The sequence below is a fragment of the Pogoniulus pusillus genome, chromosome 19, assembly GCF_015220805.1.
Source record: "Pogoniulus pusillus isolate bPogPus1 chromosome 19, bPogPus1.pri, whole genome shotgun sequence".
In the NCBI taxonomy this organism is placed as follows: domain Eukaryota; kingdom Metazoa; phylum Chordata; class Aves; order Piciformes; family Lybiidae; genus Pogoniulus; species Pogoniulus pusillus.
In genome coordinates this window covers 11,765,232-11,788,751 of record NC_087282.1, presented here as the reverse complement: position 1 = coordinate 11,788,751, position 23,520 = coordinate 11,765,232, and the positions used below count along the sequence as shown (strand labels likewise).

The 23,520-nt window shown below is 48.9% G+C and overlaps 1 protein-coding gene across 3 annotated transcripts; it reads left to right on the top strand.

Moving 5' to 3' along the window:
- The first annotated feature begins 69 nt into the window (after positions 1-69).
- Positions 70-23,249, top strand: LOC135183937 (SLAIN motif-containing protein-like). Of its 3 annotated transcripts, none has more exons than XM_064159288.1 (9): positions 70-159; positions 4,467-5,177; positions 10,923-11,059; positions 12,514-12,663; positions 17,470-17,610; positions 19,040-19,357; positions 20,115-20,252; positions 20,380-20,680; positions 21,730-23,249. In XM_064159288.1, the coding sequence occupies exons 2-9, from the start codon at positions 4,486-4,488 to the stop codon at positions 21,785-21,787; spliced, it is 1,935 nt and encodes a 644-aa protein (XP_064015358.1). In that variant the 5' UTR covers positions 70-159; positions 4,467-4,485; the 3' UTR covers positions 21,788-23,249. The 3 variants fall into 3 exon arrangements, with proteins under 3 accessions (XP_064015358.1, XP_064015359.1, XP_064015360.1); XM_064159290.1 differs by lacking the exon at positions 70-159 and having other exon boundaries at positions 4,556-4,629; positions 4,808-5,177; XM_064159289.1 differs by lacking the exon at positions 12,514-12,663.
- The last annotated feature ends 271 nt before the right edge of the window (positions 23,250-23,520 follow it).

Here is a 23,520-nt window from a genome sequence, read left to right as displayed (position 1 = left end):
CCCTCCTTCCCCTCCCCCTTTCCCCACCTTCCTCCCCCCCCCCACCCCATCCTCCTCCCGCCGGGCGCGAGCGCGGCTTGAGGCGGCGGAGCGGGAGCGGGAAGGGCCGCGGGGTCTGGCCGCCTTCTCTGCCCTCCCTTCCATCGGCGGCCCCGGCAGGTAACCGTGTGAAGGGGAAGGGAGGAGGGTTTGAGTCTATTGCGAGCTCTCGCCGTGTGCTGGCCGCGCCCCGAGCCCCCCGGTGGGCTTCCGTCAGAAACCCCCCCACAGCTCCGGCTCCACCCGCCGGGCCGCAGCGTTCCCCCCCACCCTTCTCTCCCCACAGTGGGCTCACAGGCTTCCCACAGCGGCTTGGTGAGGGATGAGACCCCTCTCCCTGCCTTCTTCGCCCTCATCATCCCCCTTCCTTTCTCTTCGCTCGTTCTCCCGTCAGCGCGGCCGCACCGGGAGCTGTCCACGCTCCGCAGCCGCGACTCGGGCCAGGGAGTCTCCATCCACCCCCGGGCAGAAGCGAGAGCCTATCGTCTTCTGCACCTTCTCAGGGGAACGTGGCCGGAGCCGGTGCGGGGCCGCAGCCTCCCCGGGGCTAGGAGGGGGAAAGGGCCGAGCCGGGCGAGCCCCAGCTGATATGGGGGGGTCACACCGGAGGCGTTCATCCGGCCCCCTGCCCTCATCTCTGCCGTCCTGGAGAGGGGAGTCCGTTAACCTGCCGCTAAGCACCCGGATGTCTGCTTGAGAAAGTCCAAATTATTGTCTCCCACACGGCAACGGCTCGAAATGAGGCGCCCTCGGGTTTTCCTCCTTTCCCCCCCTTTTTTCTCCCTTTTTGCGGCGTATTACGGAGTGAAATTGAATTTTGCCTCCCTTTCCCCCCTCTTCTACCGTGAAATGGAGTTTTGCAGCTTTGTGTCTTTTCCCCTCTCTTACCTTCACTGCTTTATTTGGGTGGTTTTGAGACTTAGTACTCGTGGGAAAAAGCAAAATGGTTTGAATCTGTTTATTCCTCCCACCCCGGGGATGCAAACGCAGCTTTTGCTTCTCTTCAGCTTTGGAGGAAAATGGATTTTTCAGGTGACAAATCTGATCCTTTTCTCTTCCTTGGATCCTGGTATTTTTTGCTCTGACAGCAGAACTCCTCAACTCCCTGCTGGTGCATCCATGGTGAGCTCCTGAGAGGTGATTTTCAGAGATCCTCGGAAATCAGGAGATTTTTGTTCCTTATTGAGAGGTTCTTGGGGTGAGAATGTGTCTGAGGAGGATTGTGAAGTGGGCAGGTTGAGTAGGAATCAAATTGCTTGGTAACTGGCAATTAAAAATCTCTTCCCTGAGTCAAAATGACTTCAGGTATGAGTCTGAAAGGTGTGTTCGAAGTGTGCTGCAGTCAGCTCCGTTCACTTAGTGCTGTTTGTGGATGTTAATTCAAACACAAGCCTAAAATATTTGCCTGGCTTCTAGGAGACCAAAATTAACCAACCCTTCCAAATGAAAAAAACACATGAACAACCCCCAGACTATTTATTTTTAGGAAACAGACTCAACTTCTGCTGTTTGTTTAAGAAACAGAAGAATACTGGGGGGGGTGGGGGTGTCTGTGTTTTTAACCTCCTGCACTTCATAAAACACTTGATTTTGGTGCTTTTTGGCCTACCTGCTGGCAGTGAGACCTTAAAACCAGGAGAAAATCATCTACATCCACACAAAAAAATCAGGGTTCAAGTGCAGCTGTATCAACTCTTACACTTGAATTAGCTTTGTCTCCTGTGTCTTGTCTGTCTTCCTGCAGGACATTGTCATTTTGGAGGGGAAATCCATTTGCTTGCTCTGGGGAACATTAATTTTCTATCAGGGGCTTTGCAGTAGACAGTTCAGAAATGAATGCGCACATCTGAACTGGAAACTGGTGTAAATCACCAGTGTGGGAGAAAAAGAAACCACCACAGGATTTGGTGAGCATTCTGTGTCAGGGCAGGGAGAAAAGTCAGGATTTGGTGAGCATTCTGTGTCAGGGTAGGGAATAAAGTCAGGATTTGGTGAGCATTCTGTGTCAGGGCAGAGAATAAAGTCAGGATTTGGTGAGCATTCTGTGTCAGGGTAGGGAATAAAGTCAGGATTTGGTGAGCATTCTGTGTCAGGGCAGAGAATAAAGTCAGGATTTGGTGATCATTCTGTGTCAGGGCAGAGAATAAAGTCAGGATTTGGTTAGCATTCTGTGTCAGGGCAGGGAGAAAAGTCAGGATTTGGTTAGCATTCTGTGTCAGGGCAGGGAGAAAAGTCAGGATTTGGTGATCATTCTGTGTCAGGGCAGGGAGAAAAGTCAGGATTTGGTGATCATTCTGTGTCAGGGCAGGGAGAAAAGTCAGGATTTGGTGATCATTCTGTGTCAGGGCAGAGAATAAAGTCAGGATTTGGTGAGCATTCTGTGTCAGGGTAGGGAATAAAGTCAGGATTTGGTGAGCATTCTGTGTCAGGGCAGAGAATAAAGTCAGGATTTGGTGATCATTCTGTGTCAGGGCAGAGAATAAAGTCAGGATTTGGTTAGCATTCTGTGTCAGGGCAGGGAGAAAAGTCAGGATTTGGTGATCATTCTGTGTCAGGGCAGGGAGAAAAGTCAGGATTTGGTTAGCATTCTGTGTCAGGGCAGGGAGAAAAGTCAGGATTTGGTGATCATTCTGTGTCAGGGCAGGGAGAAAAGTCCGGATTTGGTTAGCATTCTGTCAGGGCAGAGAATAAAATCCGGATTTGTTGCCTGTTCTGAGTTATAAATGTCTATGTGAAACAAACCAGTGTAATTTTAGGACTTTGGGGAAGCCTGAAAAGATCTGCACAGCATAAAGCTCTGGATACCCTTCCTTGGTCAGCACAACCACAGGGTGAAGCAGCAGCACTTCACGCAGGAAAAGTAGAGCTGGCTTAATTTCATGGAACTTAGTGAAATACACCATCTCACCATCTATGGCAGGAGAGATTTATCTCCTGTTTTCTGTTTTTCACTGTGTCTGCATCAGGACAGGTGAGGGGTTCATCTGCTGGCAAGCAGCTCTGTGGAAAAGGATCTGAGGGAGCTGGTAGACAACAAGTTCCTCAGCAAGGTTCCCTCATGGCTAAAAAGGCAAACGGTCTCCTGGGTGCATGAAGAAGAGTGTGGTGAGCAGGTCGAGTGTGGTCACATTTGGAGTACTGGGCTCACTGCTCCCCAGTTCAAGGAAGACAGGGAACTACTGGAGAGAGTCCAGTGGAGGTTCCAAAGATGAAAGGTCTGGAGCATCTCTGTGGAGCGCAGGCTGAGAGACTTGGGGCTGCTCAGTCCGGAGAAAAGCAACCTGAGAGGGGATCTGGTCAATATGCAGCAAGAGGATGAGGCCAGACTCTTGTCAGTGGTGCCCAGTGACAGGACAAGGGGCAACGGGCACAAATTGGAATCTAGGAGGTTCCATCTGATCAAGAGGAGAAACTTATCTTGTATGGATGTGCTGAAGCCCTGGAGCAGGCTGCCCAGAGAGGTTGTGGAGTCTCCTTCCCTGGAGAGCTTCCAAATCCATCTGGGCACCGTGATCTTGGGCAAGCTGCTCTGTACCACCCTGCTCCATCAGGGGGGTTAGACTGGATCATCTCCAGAGATCTCTGCCACACGGGGATGCTGCGATCAGAATGCTTCAGGAGTTTCAGATATCCCAGTGAGGACATTAGTTGTGCATGTTTTCCTGTCCTGCACTCAGTGTTTGCTGTCGATCCATACAGAATTGTTTCCAAGTTGTTGTTTTTCTGCTTTTCCAGGCTATATCAGTGAATGAACAAAGGATGTTTTCACCATTCTCTTGGTGCTGTCACTACCCTGACGTCAGCACCTTGCTAATGATGCTTCCTGACTTTGCTCAGGCAGTGCTTTTCTCCTGGATTTTGTTTGTAAACAGATGGAAACTGAACTATTGTGGGTGCTGAAATCCCCTTCCTTTCATACAGCTGCATTTGGAGCATAACAGTTCCATATCCTAGCTGCTTAAAAGGAGCAAGTTGGATTTGTTTGAAATGTTTTGTCCTTTTTCAATAGATCTGGATGAAATTCAGCTACCCTTTACCCCAGTGTCATTACATTTTTCTTAGGAAAGGCAGCAATTTTGGTGTTTAATTCCAGTGTGCTTCAATTACCTGCTCTGGTGGGGTGGGGGTTGGAGTAGATGATCTTCAGAGGTCCCTTCCAACCCCTGTCATTCTGTGTCTACACATCCTGTTCAAGCTTGCAAGGTTGCATCTGAAGGTCTTTCATCTGAGGTTATCATAGAACCACAGAATGGTTTGGGTTGGAAGGGACCTTGAAGATCATCTGGTTCCAACCCCCGCTGCTGTGGACAGAGACACCTTCCACTAGTCCAGGTTGCTCAAAACTTCATCCAAACTGGCCTCTAACACCTTCAGGGAGGAATTATCTAATCTTTGTGGAGCCTTGATCTGTTCTTCATGCCTTGCAGGAAAACTGCTGTGTTCTGGATGATGGTGGTGCCTGGAAATGCCCCGGTTATCCAACAGGATCGTGTTCTGGAGCCTGATTTAGGACGAGACTCCACAGAGAACTCTGCCATGGGCCCTGAGACAGAGCCAGCAGCTGGGGAGGTCACCCCAGAGCTGGACGAGGTGCGAAAGCTACGTGAGCTTGTGAGGAGGTTGGAGATAGAGAACCAGCACCCAAGAACCAAGGGTGGCAGGAACGTGCACGGGACAAACGTGCAGGGGGAGATCCATACTGGTGTGGATAACCATGATACTGGTCTCAATGGGATGGAAATTAATAACAGCATCATTGCCATCACAGAGAACAGAGAGCTGCAAATCATGGCAGATCTGCACAGCCATTTGAGCAAGATGAGGAAGGAGGATGGAGAGAACAACTGCCTAAAGAGAGACATGGATGCCCCAATCCAACACACTGGTGCCACCCAGGAATTGTCTCCTACCCTGTTCAAGGCCGATGAGAACATCAGATGTTCCTCATGTGTGGATACAAGTAACAGCCCAGAGCTGCGGGGCAGCTTGGGCACTGCAGGTGTGAATCCCTTGGCTCGGATAACTGAACAAAATCCCAGTGAGAAATGTGGAGATGGGGAAGGGCTTTCCAGTCGTGCAGAGCTTGATGAGGTGAAGGTGCTAGAACTTGAGAGCTGCCATGAAGAAGAAGACAGCTGGTATGTACCTCCAAGCTTTAGTGATTTACAACACTTGCCCTGCTGCCCTGGGGAGGTTCTGTGATTAGCTGGGCAATGATTAAGTGATTTCTATGCAGTGCTTTTGATTTTTAGCAGCAAGACTACAGCTTAACTTTAAGGCTTCTCCTTTTTTCCTTCTGCTGCTGCTGTAGCAAACACAGAAAACTTCCTTCCCCTGTTTATTGATAGTTATCACAGGTAGATGAAGGAATTGGGGAGAGTTCAAGCTTTGTGCACCACTGGCAAAGCCTGGATTTAAATAAAGACTCTGTAAAACGCAGTGACCCTCAGGAATTTGTGGGTAGAAGCCATTTCCACTTCCCTTAGTTCTGTTTCTTTGCACTATGCTGGTTTCTTTTGTTTAGAGACAGAAAACTAAAACAGATCAAAGCTGTAGCTCTTCACTGACCCTACCTTGGAGGACTCCACCTGCAGCCCTATTTAGAACTTGTTTTATACATCAGCAGCCTAATTAACATCACCCTTACACAGCTAATTAAAGCTGGAGGCTAATTCCAGCTCATGCCATAGCTGAGACTCATGATTTTTTTTATCTAAAGTTGTTAGTTTTCAGGCTTTTTGTTTAGATAACCTCAGGTATCTGCCAGTTTTGTTTCAAGTTGGTGAGGCTGGAAATCAACCTGGCGGAGCCAGAGGGCTGAATACAAAACAAAGCTTAAACACCCAAAATTCATCAGCTATTGCAAATGAAGGTAAACTTACATTAGAGGAGTGGAGCTCAGGAACGTGATATGAGACTCATGGAATGATTTGGGTTGGAAGGGACCTTTGAGGTCTAGTTTCAACCACTCTGCCATGGGCAGGGGACACTTTCCACTACACCAGGTTGCTCAACACCTTGAACAGATCTTGAAGACCTCCAGGAGTAACAATGTCATCTTGAGTCTCTGTTCAAGCGTGATTATTCTCTTTGAAATCTTTTCCAAGCTTTATTTAAACCCTAATACTGGTTCTAACTTGATCTCTATCTCTTCATGCCTAGCTAAACAGAATTTAGAGCAGATTGCACGAGTAATTGAAAAGCATAAATAGATAAGGGAATATATTTTATTGATTGCTGCCCCAAAACAATCCTGTTCTGGGCTGACTCCCAGCAGCGTGGGCAGCATGTCAAGGGAGGGGATTCTGCCCCTCTGCTCTACTCTGCTGAGACCCTGCCACAGTGTTGGGGCCAGCTCTGGAGCCCTTAGCACAGCAGAGACCTGAACCTGTTGGAGTAGGGCCAAAGTAGGCCACAGCTTGATGGGAGGGTTGGAGGCCCTCTGCCGTGAGGCCGAGCTGAGAGACTCGAGGTTGTTCAGCACAGAGAAGAGAAGGCTTCAGTGAGACTTCAGGACTTAAAGGAGCCTCAAGTTGCCCTGGGGGAGGTTTAGGTTGGACATGAGGAACGATTTCTTCCCCAAAAGAGTTGTCAAGGCCTGGCCCAGACTGCCTGGGGCAGTATTGGAGTCCCCATGCCTGGAGGGGTTTCAAAACCATGGAGATGTGGTGCTGAGGGCCATGGTTTGTTGGTGCTCTGGCAGTGCTGGGCTATAGGTTGGATACCATGAGCTGAAAGGCCACTTCTTTGATTCTTTGAAGCAGCTTTCTATTTTCAAAATTAAACCAAGCTAAAAAGAGGCACCTCAAGGAGCTTAAATAACAGTGGTGTTGAGGAGGTGTTGTGCAAGTTGTGTTAGCAGCAATCGCCTTTGATCATGCTGTGTTGCTTCATTGGTTTCGTTTTCCTTTCATCCAACAAAACTTGTAAAACAAGATGTTTGTATCATTGGCTTCTGGTCATGGAGCTCTTCAGCTAAACTGGAAATGAAGAATGAATAATGGATGTGCAGTAGATAGATGTGCTGTGTACATCTACACTTCTGTATGCACCAGAGAAATAAATACCAACCCACTACGCTAAATTCTCCCTGTAAGCACATCTCACCTGCTGTCCAGACAGGTGTTCCTTCATTCACAGAATACCAGCATGGTGGGAGTTGAAAAGGGACCTCTGGAGATCACCCAGTCCAACCCCCCGGATAAAGCAGGGTCCCCACAGCAGCTTGCCCAGGATCGCAATGTCCAGATGGGTTTGGAAGCTCTCCAGAGAAGGAGACTCCACAACCTCTCTGGGCAGCCTGCTCCAGGGCTCCAGCACCCTCACAGCAAAGAATTTTCTCCTCCTGTTCAGGTGGAACCTCCTGGGTTCCACTTTGTGCCCACTGCCCCTTGTCCTGTCCCTGGGCACCACTGACAAGAGTCTGGCCCCATCCACTTGCTCCCCATGGGTGCTTTAGCTCTTGCTGATCATTGCTGAAGTCTCCTCTCAGGCTGCTTTTCTCCAGGCTGAGCAGCCCCAGGACTCTCAGCCTTTGATCCTTACAGAGACACTCCAGTCCCTTCATCATCCTCATAGCCTCTGTTGGACTCTTCCAGCATTTCTGTGTCTCTCTTGAACTGGGGAGTCCAGAACTTGAACCAATAACCCTCCTGTGACCTTACTAAGGTAGAGCAGGAGGAAAACCTTGCTTGAGCTGTTGTGTTGTGCTTATGCCCTACCACTTTCCAGCTGGATGGAAATCTGTGGTTAAATCTAGCCTTTGCATTTTTAGCACTTGGACTGAAGTGGTGACAGCAGAGCCACTGCCTGAGTAGGATGAGGACAGAAGCACCAAGGAGCAGGGCAGAGGGTTTCTTCCTGTTGTCTGCAGGTGCAGATAAAATAAAATCCCAGTTTCTGTTGGTTTGAAGTTTCTGCTTCAGTTTGGCTCGAGCTTGCAGAGCTTCCTGTGCAGCTGCCCCTGGCTTCAGCCAGACTGGCATGAGCTGGGGTTTTGTTTTAGCAAACAGGGATGCAGTGGCTGAGCCTCCATGAAACATGAGGTGCTTCAGGAGCTGTAACTCTTGTCTTCCTGTAGTACCTGACTCCTTTTCGAGGTCCTTTGCTCAAGTAGGTCCTCAAAATTGCCAATATCTTCATATTCCAGTCCACTGCAAGTCAGATTTGCTGTGATGTGAAGTTCAGCACCATGCTTAACTTGGTTGAGTTAGTTTGGACTACACAAACAGAAGTATTTTTCTGGATGTAATATTAAGGACTAAAAGTCATCTTTTACCAGAGGTTCCCCGCAGCCAGTGTCACCAGTGGTGCAACAGCTGGGCTGACACATGTGTATCTGAGTTTTGCTCTGAAAGAGAGGGGGCGTGAGCAGCTGAACCTCACTCTGCTCTGTTTAAAAATGTCTTTTTTTGATGGTTGGGTGATTTGTCAGGTGAGCTAAATCCAGCACTGGGAAAATGCACCTGGGCATAGCAATGGCTATGTAAATGACTGGCAGGGCTTTTGGGGTTCCTGAAGAAGCCTCAGCAGGCTGGAAGTCAGGCATGTTTAACTGGAGGTTTTCCTCTGAGCATTTCACCAGATGACAAGTGATAGCTCAGAAGCTCTTTAGACAGTCACAACGATGAGAAAGTAAATACTTGGATTCCTGGTCAGTCTTGAATTGGAGAGCCCACATCTGCACTCAGTAGTCCAGATGTGGCCTCACTTAGGGTAGAGGGGCAGGAGAACCTTCCCGAACCTGAAGTGGCAAGCCAAAGCTTTTGGGTTTCTTGAAGAACACCTCTGGAGTCTTGTGTCCACTTCTGGACAGATCTCCCCAGTTCAAAAGAAACAGGAGAGTGGAACTCCAGCAGAACCTCAGATTGAGACTATGCCCAAAAGTTAACCTAGCTAAACTTCAGGGCTGTTTGCTCCTCACTGGTGACCAGTTCGCTCACTCTTTCTGTGATTCACTTCCAGAGCTGTTTGCAGAGAGGCCAGCACAGAAAAGAACAAACAAGATACACTTGAAATTGTGTTATCTTGTTTGTCCACCTCAGTGTTTGTCCTTCTTGGGCACTCCCCATGCGTAGGAATTAGTTCATGTTTTTCTCTGCCTCCAGTTGATAGTTCTGCTGCAGTGAGTTGTGTCAGATGTTCCCTTTCTGGTCCTTCGGTGCTCTGCCAGTTCGCAGATTGATAGAATGGTTTTGCTTGGAAGGGAACCTTAATGATCATCCAGTTCCAACTCCTCTGCCATGGGCAGGGACACCTTCTACTAGACCAGATTCCTCAAGGCCACATCCAGCCTTCTCTTGAACACTTCCAGGGCAGGGGCATTGCTTGCGTAATATGTTCAGTAGTTGTCAGTTATTTTTCCTGCTCAGGCTTGGAAAGGGAGTATTTTGATTTGAATTTAAGATGAACTGATTCAAACTCCAACCTCTTCTGATGAGAGGGGAAGAAAGCAGAAGTGAAAACCCCTCAACTTTTTCAGTACTTTCTCCTTTTTACTGGATTAGGCTGTTCTTAGGTGAGGAGTTGACCTGCTGGAAAGCAGCTCTGTGGCGTCACTGGGACAGAGGGGAGAGGACAACCTCCCTCAGCCTGCTGGCCACATTCCTGATGCACCCCAGGAGACTGGGGTCTTGTTCACTGTGCACTGGCTGTCTTGTTCATGAGGGCAGATTGCTGGCTCATGGTCATCTCAAACTCTTTCCCAATGCTACTTGCAAAGGAAAACACTGACAACTTGGACACCCTTGGATACTCTGCACCATGTGGAAATGGTTCCAGCAGTCTCACAAACGTTAGCATTTTCAGCTGGTACCATCCTGGGTAGAAGAAACACAATTAGAAGCACAGGAAAGAGCTGGGTAGAACAACTCCTTCCTGAAGCACAGCAGGATTTTCTCCCTTAACCTAAAATAGGTGAAGAACAGTGTGACCTGCCCTGAGGAGACTGTTGGCCTCTTTTTTATTTGATGGTTCTCTTACTCCTTTTTAGGTCTGAACTGTAAAATAAATCCAGAGAGAGTCAGAGCACTTTGCTTTCTCTGCTTTATTGGACCTGAGTGGTTGTAATGCTCAGCTGCCCGTGCAGGAGAGCGGCCAGACTTGCTGGTGGGGCTTCCAGACAGGAGAATGTTCAGCAATGGCTGGAAAGCTGCCTGCCAGGAAAAGACCTGGGGCTGCTGGTTGACAGCCAGCTGAACATGAACCAGCTGTGTGCTAAGGTGGCCAAGAAGGCCACCAGCATCCTGGCCTGCATCAGCAGTGGTGTGGCCAGCAGAACTAGGGCAGGTCTTGTCTCCCTGGAGCGTTGAGTGGTGAGGTCACACCTTGAATCCTGTGTTCAGTTTTGGCCTCCTCACTCCAAGGAGGATATCTTGGTACTGGAGCAGGTCCAGAGAAGGGCAATGAAGCTGGTGAAGGGTCTGGAGGTCTGGTGAGGAGCATCAAGGAAAAGAAGGCTGAGTGAGACCTTCTGGCTCTCTACAACTTGCTGAAAGGAGGTTGTAGTAAGGTGGGGGTTGATCTCTTCTACCGAAGAGCAAATGATAGAACAAGAGGAAGTTGTGTCGTGGGAGATTTAGGAACATGTGGAGCAATTTCTTTCCTGCAACAGTGGTCAGGCATTGGAACAGGCTGCTCAAGGAGGTGGTGGAGTCACCATCCCTGGAGGTGTTCAAGAAATGTGTGGACATGACACCTGGGGACATGGTTTAATGGCTATGGTGGTGTTAGGTTGGAGGTTGTACTTCATGGTCTTGGAGGCCTTTTCCAACCCAAAGAATTCTGATTCTCTTGCTTACTATTGAGGAAATGCTACATCAGTGACTGGATGCCTCCTGTTAATGACTTTCTTTTCTTTCCTGTTTCCTTTCAACCCTTCCAAGGCTCTACGTGTCCCCAAGAAAACCTGTCGTAGATCCCAAACCAGACTCACCTTTAAAATGGTGCCGACAGGTGCTGGATAATCCTAGTCCTGAGACAGAAGCAGCCTGTAGGACCCTTCTGAACAGACTGGATCAAGGTATGTAAACCACAGACATTCCTTCTCCTTCTAGTCCTGCTTTATCTTCTTGATTGAGAAACAGTAAAGCCCAGGGAACTTGGAGCTTGTGGTGGCTGTAGTGAGGAGTATCTCCAGAGATAACCCTTCATACTTTGTGCTTTTAGTGCCTGTTTGTACACACCACATTTGTTATGGTACAAAACCTTCCTGCTTTTGGTTAACCTTGGTGCTATCTCAGCTGCTGAAGGTAAGACCATTCTGTGAAGCTCCCAATCACAAGGAACAGACAAAACAAACCCAGCTCTCTGAGTTTTGGAAGACACAAATGGGGGCATTTCCCTTTTTTCTTTCTCTCTCTTGGAAGGCTTCAGAGGGCAGCTCAGCAGCCCTTTGGTACACAGATCATGGAGTGACTCATGTCCTTAGTGTTGTAGCTGCTAATTTCCAGTGTCAGTCAGCACGGATGCACTCTGTGCTGCTGCCTGGCTGCTTCTTGGTTGTTTCACCAGTTCTGAGCCTCTGTGCTGGAAGGTACTTCAGAAGGGTTGTTTTCTATCTGAATTTGCTCTCATTTCCGTGGTTTGATGCTGGTTTGATTGCATCATTTTAAATGTGAAGTAACACATGGAATGATCCAAGGGTGGAAGCCCTCTCCTGTGAGACCAGGCTGTGGTTGTTCAGCCTGGCTCCAGGGAGACCTTCCAGGCCTTCTAGGACTTCAAGGGGACCTACAGGAAAGCTGTGGACAGACTTTTGAGCAGGGCCTGTTCTGGCAATACAAAGGGTGATGATTTGAACTTAAAGAGGGAGATTCAGACTGGAGAGAAGGGAGGAATGTTTGACACTGAGGGTGGTGAGACTCTGGTCCAGAATGGTGTGAGATGCCTCATCCCTGAAACATTTCATGTCAGGTTGTTTGTGACTCTGAGCAACCTGCTCTAGCTGCAGATGTCTCTGCTGACTGGAGAGGGTTAGACTGGAAGAGCTTTATGGATCCCTTCAACCCAAACCAGTCTGGGATTCTTTGATTCTTGAACCTGTTCCTACAACTAGAATGCCACTAAGATGCCAACCATTTCACAATTAGCTGTGTGAACAAAGTCTGGTGGAGCTCTTTACAGTGATGGGTGTAGAAGTGACAGGCATTTGTGAAACCACTCAGCTTTGAAGGCCAGGATGGGAACTTCCAGAAGTGTGTAGCTTCTTCAGAGCCACATTTCTCAAAACTCATTCCTGGAAGCCCTGGGAAGTGACAACACAAGTTGAAGGGGTTGAGTCAGCAAGGGGACAGGTGCTGCTTTGTGCCCTACATCTCAGATCTGACACCACCAAGATGTCCTGTCTGAAGTACATCTGTTACAGCATATTCAACCTTGTTTGTTCTGCTGCCTTGCTTTGTCTTATGCTCTCTGTGGTTATTTTTAAGGATAATTTGATAACCTTTCTGGCTTTTTTTGTATTTTTCCTTCTAGCCAGTAGATGGAAAAACCTGTATTGCAGCCCGCTGGCCTCTCCAAGCACACATAACTTGAGTACAGAGCCAGGCTCCTCTAGCAATGCACTAAACTCTCCAGGCCATCTCAAATCGACTAACAAAGCACTACTAACCTGTGGCAGCTCAGGTATGGTCTGGCAGCAGAACAGGGTAAAACTGTGGGCTTTAAAATGCAAGGAATTAGAGCTAAAAGGTTGCCTAGAAAAGTGGTTGAAGCCCCATCCCTGAAAGCATTCCAGGTCAGGTTGTTTGGAGCTCTGAGCAACCCGCTCTAGTTGCAAATGTCCCTGCTGACTGCAGGGGGGTTGGATTAGATGAGATTTAAAATTCTTTTTCAACCCAAACCATTCCATGATTCTCTGATCTTCAACCATTTGACCTATAAAGGTCCCTTCAACCCAAACCATTCTATCATTTTATGATTCTGATGGGCACAAGGAAAAATCACCAAGTGATGCAAGTCCACCTATGAGGTTTTCTCCTTGCAGTGTGCTCACTGATTGACCCAGGCTTCATCTGTTACCTAAGAGAACACCTCCTTGCATTCTAAATGTCCTGTAGTTATCTCATGGGGTTGGGTTTATAACTCTTATCAATTGTACTAATTTTTCAGTGACTTAGAATAGAAACCAGCTGTTGGGGTAAAGAAAATATTGCTCTTGATTAATGTTATCATGTGTAGGTGTAAACATCATCATGCTACATGGATTCTGTTTGGCTAGCTGGAGTGTTTGTGAGGTTCTGTTTGCAAACATCAATGTAGGCAACAGGAAGAAACCTTCTGCTTGAAGATAAAAGCTGTAGCCTCCAGGATAAGCTTCTGCATTGGCCTAGTGGGCAGCTACACACAAAATGACAAGAGCATTCGTACAGCCCTACTTGTGTCTGGAGTAAAATTTCCTACTTTAGAAGCAACTTACACACAATTCTGGCTGAAAATCTCTATGTATAGGTAGGACAATGATGGCTTCAAGTTTGCTCTTGTGTTTAAGCTGCTGCCAAAGTGTCCCTGTTGCCCTTCCAGGAGATTCCTGTGTCCTCACTGCACTTCACAGTCAGCTTCCCAGCACAAACTCTTTGCCTCTTGGCTTCATCCAAGGATCCTGCCCTAATTTGTTTGGGATTTGTGGAAGTTGCTGCATCCTAATCTGCACATTTGAAAACACAAAGCATGATTAATGGCTTCTGGCTTGAAACTTGATGTTGAATTAACCTGGGATTATTTTTTTTTCTGTTTTTAAGAAGAAAACAAAAAAGGGTTTGCCTGTGGTTGTTTTCCTGGCTGCAGGTAGCTGCTGTAAATAGGAATTAACACTTTGCTGTGTTTTGCAAGCAAAGGGATGCATGAAGGTGATTGTTTTGCTGGTGTCAAGGGTTAGAGCTGCGCTGGCCACTGGATGAGTGTCAGATGCTACCCATGAACCACTCTACTTCCCAAAGGGAATAAAAAGGGAGGAAAGGAGAGAGAGACTGATCAGATGGGAAAGAAACTAAACCAGCTGGGCCATCAAGAAGAGCAATCCCGTGAAGTAGAGACAAAGAGACACAAACCAAGTTGGAACCCAACCCTTGATGGCAGTGAGGTTACCATTGGCACCACTGATGCTGGGGCTAGGCACTAGGCAAGTCCCAGGCTGGACTTAGCAGCAGATGGGAACCAGATTCAGGAGATGGATTCTGGAACTGGATTCAGGACAGAGGGATCAGAATGGAAGACAGAAGGAAGAGAGTCCTCCTGGGACACTGGCCTGGGATGGAGAGACTTGTCCCTGGTGACCCCTCAGCTGTCTTCTGAAGATGCCATCCATGGGATGCAATTCCTTGTTGGGCAGTTGAGGGTCACCTGTCCTATCTGTTTCTCCCTGTAGGTGCCACTTCTGCCTTCCTGCTCCCCAAGGTGGAGCACAAGCTGTGGCAGTGCTCTTGATGTGCCCAGGAGCAAGGCCAGGGCAGAGCCTTCCTGCAGCCCAGCCCTTGGCAGGAGGTCTCCCCATCAGCTTCTCCCTGCTAGAAGCAGTCTCTGGCTGTGCAAACCTGCCCTGAACTTCAGAAAGCACCTCACTGAGCAGAGCCTGAGCTGGGAAGTTCCATCCTGACCAGAATCTGCTCTAGCTCAGAGCAGGACACTAGTGTAAATGCTAATGTGAGTTTAAAGTTCAACATCAGCTGGAGTGACTGATTTTAATTCTGAGGAAAACGGAGCTTCCCCAACATTCAAATGAGAACCAACAGCAACTTCCCTGCAAAACTAAACAGAAAGTCTTTTTACAAATCCCAGATGTGGCCTGGTGTGAAGTTTCTCTAATGAAAACCATCAGCAGCTCCTCTTGCAGTGCTGAGCCACCAGTTTTTCTTGATGAAGGAATGGGAATGTTAGGGATATTTTTTGTCCCTTCCTTGGCTGTTTTAACTAAACCTGCAATTTGAGTCCTCAGAACCAAAGTCAACACACAGAAGGGGAATTTTGCCTTTAAAGAAGCTGTCTTTGGGGTATAACTGCATGTTTTAGTATTGAAGGTGTTAATTTGCATCAGAAATCCAGCTTGCAGCATTAGATGTGTTAATTCCAGCAGGAAGTCCTTGTTTATTGGATATCCTCTGTCCCATGGGTGCAATCCCTGCTCTTCCCCTTGGCTTGGACTGCTCACCATGTCTTCTCCTGCCACCAGAAGGAAGGAAAGAAACAGGCTGATGTTTACAGCCATGGAGTTCATACTGGAAAGTCTTAACTTGGAATGGCACAGGCACTTTCCTCACACTACAGTCACACTTGCCTCTTGAAATGAGGAAGTTGAGTTTTGATGGTACAAAGCAGTTTGCTCAGTGTCCACCTAAGAAATTCTTTTACTCCTGGTCTTCAAACTTGTGTTTTCCCTGCCAGCAGTTCCTACTCTTCAGACGAGGGTGAAGAAATAGTATTGGGAAGCTGCTGCTTGTTCCTGCCTGGCTGGAGTGAACCATTGTTTGAAAAGGTTCCTCAGCAAAGGGATTTAGATGTTGAGCTGAAGATAAAACGTTTATTTCTGGTGTCATTGATGAGAATTATTTGGTAGGTGCTCTGCCTTCATGAGTTCTAGGAGCACAGGAGGCCAAACTGTCTTGAGTTAAGACACCCTCCACTGCTGGATGGTAAAGTCCTCTTTTGGTGCTTCTTATTTCAGTGCTGAGCTCAAATTCCTGCTTGAGCAGGATTTGTGGTGCCTGCTCTAGCTGAAAGTGATGTTCACTGCTCTTAGGCTCTTCCAAATCTATTCTTTATCTGATTTTCTGTTAAATAATGTGCTTAATTATTAATTTTAATGAGTCTATATCTATAGACTACTAATTTCATCCTTATCTTGGAATTACTTTGAGATACCAATATCCTCTCTCATAAAATAGCTCTGCAAATTAAATGTTCTTATGTTTTTGAGGGTTAGTTCTGCCAGGAGCATCTTACAGTAGTTCAGAACATGAACATGTGGCCGTGGAGAGGTTTTACCTTTCCTGATCCTTCTGTATCCCCCAAAATCATTTTCATTCTCCCAAGAAAAGTATTTCTAGTGAGGTGGGGTGGAGTTTATTTTGAATGTTGGTTATTTTTAATACAAAGCAATATGGTAGTTATAAAATAGGGGAACATGGAGGAGAGTGCTTTGAGTTCTGCTGTCCTTTGGGAGCTCCTCAAAGATCACACCCTGAGCCAAAATTCATGGTAGGAAGCTGTTCTTACCACTGCCTGCATCTGCTGTCCACCCACAGATGGAAATAAGCAGGGTGCTGCTTTGTGCAGGAGCAGTCAGCTCAGATGTTGGGAAGAGCAGTGTTGAGGAGCACCAAAGGTGGTGGTGATCTTCCTTTTCTGTGCAGCTCATGACAAAGCTCCCACATTTTCAAGGGAAGTGGCCAGGAGACCCTAAAGTTAGGTGGCCTGTTCTCATCTCCCTCTTTCAGTGTAGAGTACGACTTCTCTTACACCATGGACAATATTGACTTGATTGACCTTTACAGAGAGGTTGGGGAGACACTGGAACAAGTTGCCCAGGGAGGTTGTTGATGCCCCCTCCCTGGAGATACACAAGGCCAGGCTGTATGAGGCCTTGAGCAACCTGAGCTAGTGAGAGGTGTCCCTGTCCATGGCAGAGGGATTGAAACTAGATGATCTAGAATCATCAACTGGTCTGGGTTGGAAGGGACCTCCTAAGGTCATCCAGTCCAACCTCCCCTGCAGTCAGCAGGGGCATCCTCAACAGTTTGCCCAGAGCCCTGTTGAGCCTCACTTTGAATATATCCAGGAATGGGGCCCCAACCACCTTCTTAAGCAACCTGTTCCAGTGTTCCACCACCCTCATATTAAAGAACTCATTCCTAACATCCAATCTAAATCTGCTCTTCTCTCCTTTGAAGCCATTACTCCTCATCCTGTCACCACAGGCCTTTGCAAACAGTCCCTCTCCAGCCTTCTTGCAGGCCTCCTTTGGGTACTGGAAGGCTGCTCAGAGGTCTCCCTGGACCCTCCTCTTCTCCAGGCTGAACAACCCCAGCTCCCTTAGCCTGTCCTTGTAGCACAGGTGCTCCAACCCCCTGATCACTTTTTGTGGCCCTCCTCTGGACCCACTTCATCAGGTTGATGTCCTTCTTATACTGAGGGCTTGAAGGTCCCTTCCAAGCCAAACTCTTCTATGAATAAGGCTTTAAAAGCACCAACAGGTAAAATTTGCCCTTGATGGTAATGATATTTTTCTTAGTCCTCCAAGAATAATTATTTATTGTTTTCCTAATGCCTGACTTGTAGAAAAATCTCCTTGGTGGAAAGATTGGACTCTGTGATCTTGAAGGGTTTTCCCAATCTAAGACATTCTGTGATTCTGTGATTTGGGGCATAAATGCTCTGTGGTCACTGCTGGTTTGCACGTGGAAGTCTGAAGGTTTTCTCTCTTCCTCCCTGCTGAAGGTTACCTGAGCATGCATTCAGCACTGAGCTCCCAGTCATCAGTGGACAGCGAGCTGAGCACATCTGATGACTCCATCTCCATGGGATACAAGCTGCAGGACCTGACAGATGTCCAAGTTATGGCACGCCTTCAGGAAGAAAGTAAGTATGTGACCTCTTTTGTGTGACAGAAATGGGGTGGATTCCACCTCTTCTTCCCTTCCCCTCTCCCCTCAAAAGAAAAAAAAAAAGAATCTGAAATGCTTGTGACTTGCAGGGACTTAAAAAGTTACAGACCAGCGTCACTCTATGACATCCTCCAGGTGGAACCTTGGGCATAGTCTTTGTTAACCAGTGAGACCTCTGGAGGTCATCCAGTTCAATCCTCCCTGCTCAAGCAGGGGCACCCACAGCAGCTTGCCCAGGATCACAATGGCCAGCTGGGGTTGGAAGCTCTTTCCAGAGAAGAAGACTTCACAACCTCTCTGGGAAGCCTGCTGCAGGGCTCCAACACCCTCACACAAATGAATTTCTCCTTCTGTTGAGATGGAACCTCCTGGGTTCCAGTTTGTGTCCATTGCCCCTTGTCCTGTCTCTAGGCACCTCTGACAAGAGTCTCGCCCCATCTTTGTGCCTTCACCCTTTGGATATTGGCCAGCTCTGTGCCAGACCATAGTTGGTTTCCAACCTACTGTCAAATGGGGCGTGAAACCACAACAGAAAGGACTTGGACCTGTTGGAGCATGTCTAGAGGGGGCCACAGCAATGGTGGAAGGGCTGGAAGCCCTCTGCTGTGAAGCCAGGATGAGAGAGTTGGTGTTGTTCAGCCTGGAGAAGGCTCCAGGGAGACCTTCTGGTGGCCTTGCAGAACTTCAAGGGCTTGATCAGAAAGCTATGGACAGTCTTTTGAGCAGGGCCTGTTGTGGCAGGATGAGGTTTGTGACAGGATAATGGTTTGAAATCAAAGAGGGAGATTCAGACTGGAGAGAAGGGAGAAATGTTTGACACTGAGGGTGGTGAGAGCCTGGCCCAGGTTGCTCAGAGAGGTGCGATATGCCTCATCCCTGGCACTATTCCAGGTCAGGTTGTTTTGTGGTTCTGAGCAACCTGCTTCAGTTGCAGATGTCCCTGCTGACTGCAGGAGGTTGGAATGGATGAGCTTTCCCACCCAAACCATCTCACCACAGTCACTGAGCTTGTGTATGTCATAAGGAACAACTAACTGTTTGCTGTAATTGAAGAGGAGTGACATGGTTGACACTGCTTCAGTTTAGACTGCACGTGCTGTGTCTCCAGCAGTCAGTACCTTGACTCCCCTTCCAAAGTGAAACAGCTGCTGCTGATTTGTCTGGAGAGGTTGTGGATGACCCTTTCCTGGAGGTGTTGATGGCCAGGTTGGTTTGGGCCTTGAGCAACCAAATCTGGTTAAGAGGCATCCCTGCCCGTGGTGGGGAGGTTGGAGTGGATGATCTCTGAGATCAATCCATCCATTCTGTGATGAGAAGATGAATTGAACCAGAAGCTTCTGTTGCAGCTGGGTAAGGCACTGACTTTGAAGCACAGTAACCTTGAGCTCTGTTGTCTTCTCCAGGCCTGCGCCAGGATTGTGCCTCCAGCTCCGCATCGGTCTCGCGGCGCAGCTCCAGTGCCTCCCTCCACTCCCTACGCAGAGGCACCTACAGTGACCAGGAGTTTGACACCTACAGCCTGGAGGATGAGGATGACTACGACTGCTCCCTGTCCTACCGCAGCGCCCACCGCTACTCGCCGTCCCCGCTCAGCTCTCCCCGCTGCCAGTCCCCTTCCTCCACCACAGACTACGGCAGGTCGTCCTCATCCCGCATCCGACCCCCCAGGAGATCCCTCCAGAGCCCTATGCAGGATCGCCTCAAGTACGCAAACAGCGAAGGTGAGCTGCTGGGGGCCTTGCTGAGCTCCGTGAGGGCTTTGCTTGCAACCAGTGGAAAGGGTTTTTTTTGTCTTGTAGAATGGTTTGAGTTGGAAGGGACCTTCAGGATCATCTAGTTCCAACTCTTCTGCCGTGGGCAAGGACACCTCCCACTAGATCACAGAATGGTAGGTGTTGGAAGTGACCTCTGAAGATCAGAGTCCAACTCCCTGCCAAAGCAGGATCACCTAGAGCAGGTCACACAGGAAGACATCTAGATGGGCCTTGGAAGTTTCCAGAGATGGAGACTCCACAACCTGTCTTGGCAGCCTGTTCCAGTGTTCCACATTCAGATGGAACTTAGGTTCAAGTTTCTACCCATTACCTGTTATCTTGTCACTGGGGACCACTGAGAAGCATCTAGTCCCATCCTTTTTCCCTCCAGCCTTCACTCTTCATGGTTTAATGGTGACTTAGCAGTGCTGGATTCATGGCTGGACAGTAAGGGTGGCGAGACACTGGAACAGGTTGCTCAGGGAAGTTGTGGATAACCCCTCCCTGGAGGTGTTCAAGGCCAGGTTGGAGGGGGCCTTGAGCCGCCTGCCCTAGTGGAAGGTGCCACTGCTTATGGTAGGGATATCAGAACTTGGATGATTTTTAAGGTCCCTTCCTACCAAAACCATTCTGTGAATCCACGAATTTTAAAGGCCTTTTCCAAGCAATTCCACGTTTCCACAATCCTGTGCTGCCATCAAACACAAGTTGCTCTTGGTTGCAGAGGAGATGCGCCACAGCATGCCCAACCTGGCCAGGACCAGCCTTCGAGCCTTGGAGTCTGTCCGGAACAGCCGGAGCTTGGAGTCTGACCTGCAGGTGCCCAACAGCCGAATTCCAAGAACCCAGCAGCGGTCAGCAGGTCAGTGCCAGGTCTTCTGCACCCACCCTTGGGCTGGTTAAGCCACCTGACACAACCCAAGCCCTTAAACATCCCATATCCTGACGTGCTGCCAACTGGGGGATGGTTTTGTCTTCTCTGTCTCCAGGTCTGGCTCCCAGTAAGCTCAGGTACTCCTCCAGTGCTGGGCAGCCTCCGCTGACGGTGCGCCAAGCCATGAAGGCAGGGTCGTGCCCAAACTCTCTGCTGACACCACGGCAACCAGTGAAGGCCTGCAGCTACACCAGTCCTGCCACTGGAGTTCGCAAAGCACAGGCAGCTTCCCTCAGCACCAGCTCTTCCAGGAGCACCACCGTGGGCACTGGGGCAAAAAACACCCCTGTGAAAGCACGCACGTCTGTGGGAGGAGTGGCAGTGCCCAGGAGCAAGCCCACACCACCTTCCAGGAGGTGAGGCTGAGCCTTCAAGCTCTGCAGACCTCAACGTCTGCTCTTACTGGTTTGAAGTGTGATGGGGTCTGGAGTTGGGCCAGATGGACTGATTGATTTGAGACCCAACCACAGAATGCTTTAGGCTAGAAGGGATGCACCTTTAAACTCATCTAGTCCACCTCACCTGCACATTAGGAAGAGGTCCTTTATTATGAGGGTGGTGGAACACTGGAACAGGTTGAATGTGGAACCATTTCAGGTTGAATGTGGAACCATTTCAGATCAGGATGTCTGGGCCTCTGAGAAACCTGCTCTAGTTGCAGATGTCCCTGCTGACTGCAGTGGGGTTGGACTAGCTGAGCTTTAGAGGTCCCCTCAACGCAATCCAGTATGGAGTTCTCTGATCATCTACTAGATCCACATGATCCCACTGAGGCACCTGCTGTGCTTTTAGGTGTTCGGAGTCCACCACCAAACTGCCAAGAGAAGGGTAACAAATCTGGTGAAGGGTCTGGAGAACAGGGCTGGTGAGGAGCAGCTGAGGGACCTGGGGGTCTTCAGCCTGCAGAAAAGAAGGCTGAGGGGAGACCTTCTGGCTCTCTACAGCTCCCTGTAAAGGATGCTGGATCCAGGTGGGGTTGGTCTCTTCTCCCAAGGGAACAAGTGACAGGACAAGAGGAAATGGCCTCAAGATGCCCCAGGGGAGGTTTAGGTTGGACATTAGAAGAAGCTGCTTCACTTGAAAGGGCTCTCAAACATTGCAACAGACTGCCCAGGGAGGAAGCTGAATCCCCATCCCTGGAGGGGTTTCAGAGAGGCAGAGATGTGGTGCTGAGGGCCATGGTTTAGCACCAGCCTTGGTGGAGTTAAAGAATGGTTGGACTGGATGACCTGAGAGGTCTTTCCCAACCAAAACCATTCTCTGATTCTATGACATTGCCCAAAGCTTGATGTTGCAGAAGCCCCAGTGTTCAGCTAACACCTCCAAGAAGCATTCTTGTTCACACCAACCCATTACTGGGGCTTGTAGCTCTTGGTGACCAAACTTCTGTTGTCCCCTACCCCAGGTTTCTCCAGTCAGCTCAGCCCACTGAGGACGACTCCTGGAAGGAGGGGTGCTACTGACACCCCAACCCACCGATGTGCTGCCAAACCCCGCCCTGAAGCAGGACCCAGCTGGCTGGGCATAAGAACATTAGCTGAGACTGAAACTCAAGACTCCATCACACCGCAGACCAATGTACATAGTCCCTCTCCTCTTGACCACCACCTGTCCTCACCTTCTGCTCATCTGCCAAGAGCCCGACTTCACCATGGTGGAACAGCCGATGGTGCTTCCACCCTCAGAACCTTACTGAGATACAGGTCTTCACATGGAGACTGGAAATAGCCTTACTCCACACAAACCTCTGCTTGCAGCCCTTCACAAGGTTGGTCCCAAACCACACTGGGAAGGCTGCAGGGTCTTCTCCTTGTGCCAGGTCCCAAAACCACACTGAGAAGGCTGCAGGGTCTTCTCCTTGTGCCAGGTCCCAAAACCACACTGAGAAGGCTGCAGGCTGTCCTCTTTGTGCCAGGTCCCAAGGCTGCAGGTTCTCCTCCTTATGCCAGGTCTCAAACCATGCCTAGATGGCTGCAGGTTGTCAAATCTGCAGATCCTCCTCCTTGTGCCTGGTCCCAAAACACTGAGAAAGCTGCACGTTGTGAAGGCTGCAGATTTTTGTCCTTGTGCCTGGTCCCAAAACTGTGCTGAGAAGGCTTGCAGGTTCTCCTCCTTGTGCCAGGTCCCAAAACACACCGAGAAAGCTGCAGGTTCTCCTCCTTATGCCAGGTCCCAAAACACACCGAGAAAGCTGCAGGGTCTCCTCCTTGTGCCAGGTCCCAAAACACACCAAGAAAGCTGCAGGTTCTCCTCCTTGTGCCAGGTCCCAAAACACACCAAGAAAGCTGCAGGTTCTCCTTTTTGTGCCTGGAAGCAGCATGGTGCCATAGCCACATCATGTGGCACATCTGCAGCCTGAGGAGACCAGAGCTAGGGCTAGAGATGGTAGAAGATGACTTTTTACTCTGATCTTTGTCCAAAACTTGACCAGTTTGGGTTTGTTTTTTTTTTTTACTGCTGTACAGAATCTCCTTCCTGCCACTTTTTCTTGTCAGTCCTAGGAGCTGGATTTTCTCTCTGTGGTGCCCCAGAAGCTGTGGTGTAGGAAGGAGCAGTACACAATATTTGTGTGGGTCTGGGGGTGGCCAGGGTAGGGGTGGGGCATAGTGGAAAAGCTGCTCTTTGGTAGCATCTTCATCCTTCAGGTGAGAAACTTCACCACCACTTCAAGGCAACCTTTTAAGTCTTTTCCTTCCCCTGACTCCCTTCCACCTCTTCCAGCCCTCAACTGCCACCCCTGGGGTTTTTTTTTCTTTTTAGAAGACTTTTCCACTCTCTTGGGCTCTGAAAGCTTCCAGCAACCTTCTCCTCAAGCAGTGCTGGATGCTCTGAGCTCAGGAGGGCACTGATGCACTGACAGTGATGTCCTCCCTGCCACCCATGTGATTTTGATAGTGTAGATTAATAAAACGTTATGGTGCTGAACTCCATCTGCTTTATTCAAACAGTGGTTCTGGGCCAGCAACCAGGCTGCTCATAAGAGATCCAGACCCACTGACGTTGTCTTCTGCACTGCAGGGCTCCAAAGGAAGGTGCAAGTATGGATTTTACTGTGAATCCTCTTGGATTCTGCCCTTAAATCCCTCTGTACTTAATCGCCTTGGTGATGAGAGTGAGGCAGGATAAAATGAATTCACAGCACTCGCGCCACGGCTTCTCCAGGAGAGCACCCTGAGGAGAAGACAGTAAGGAAACA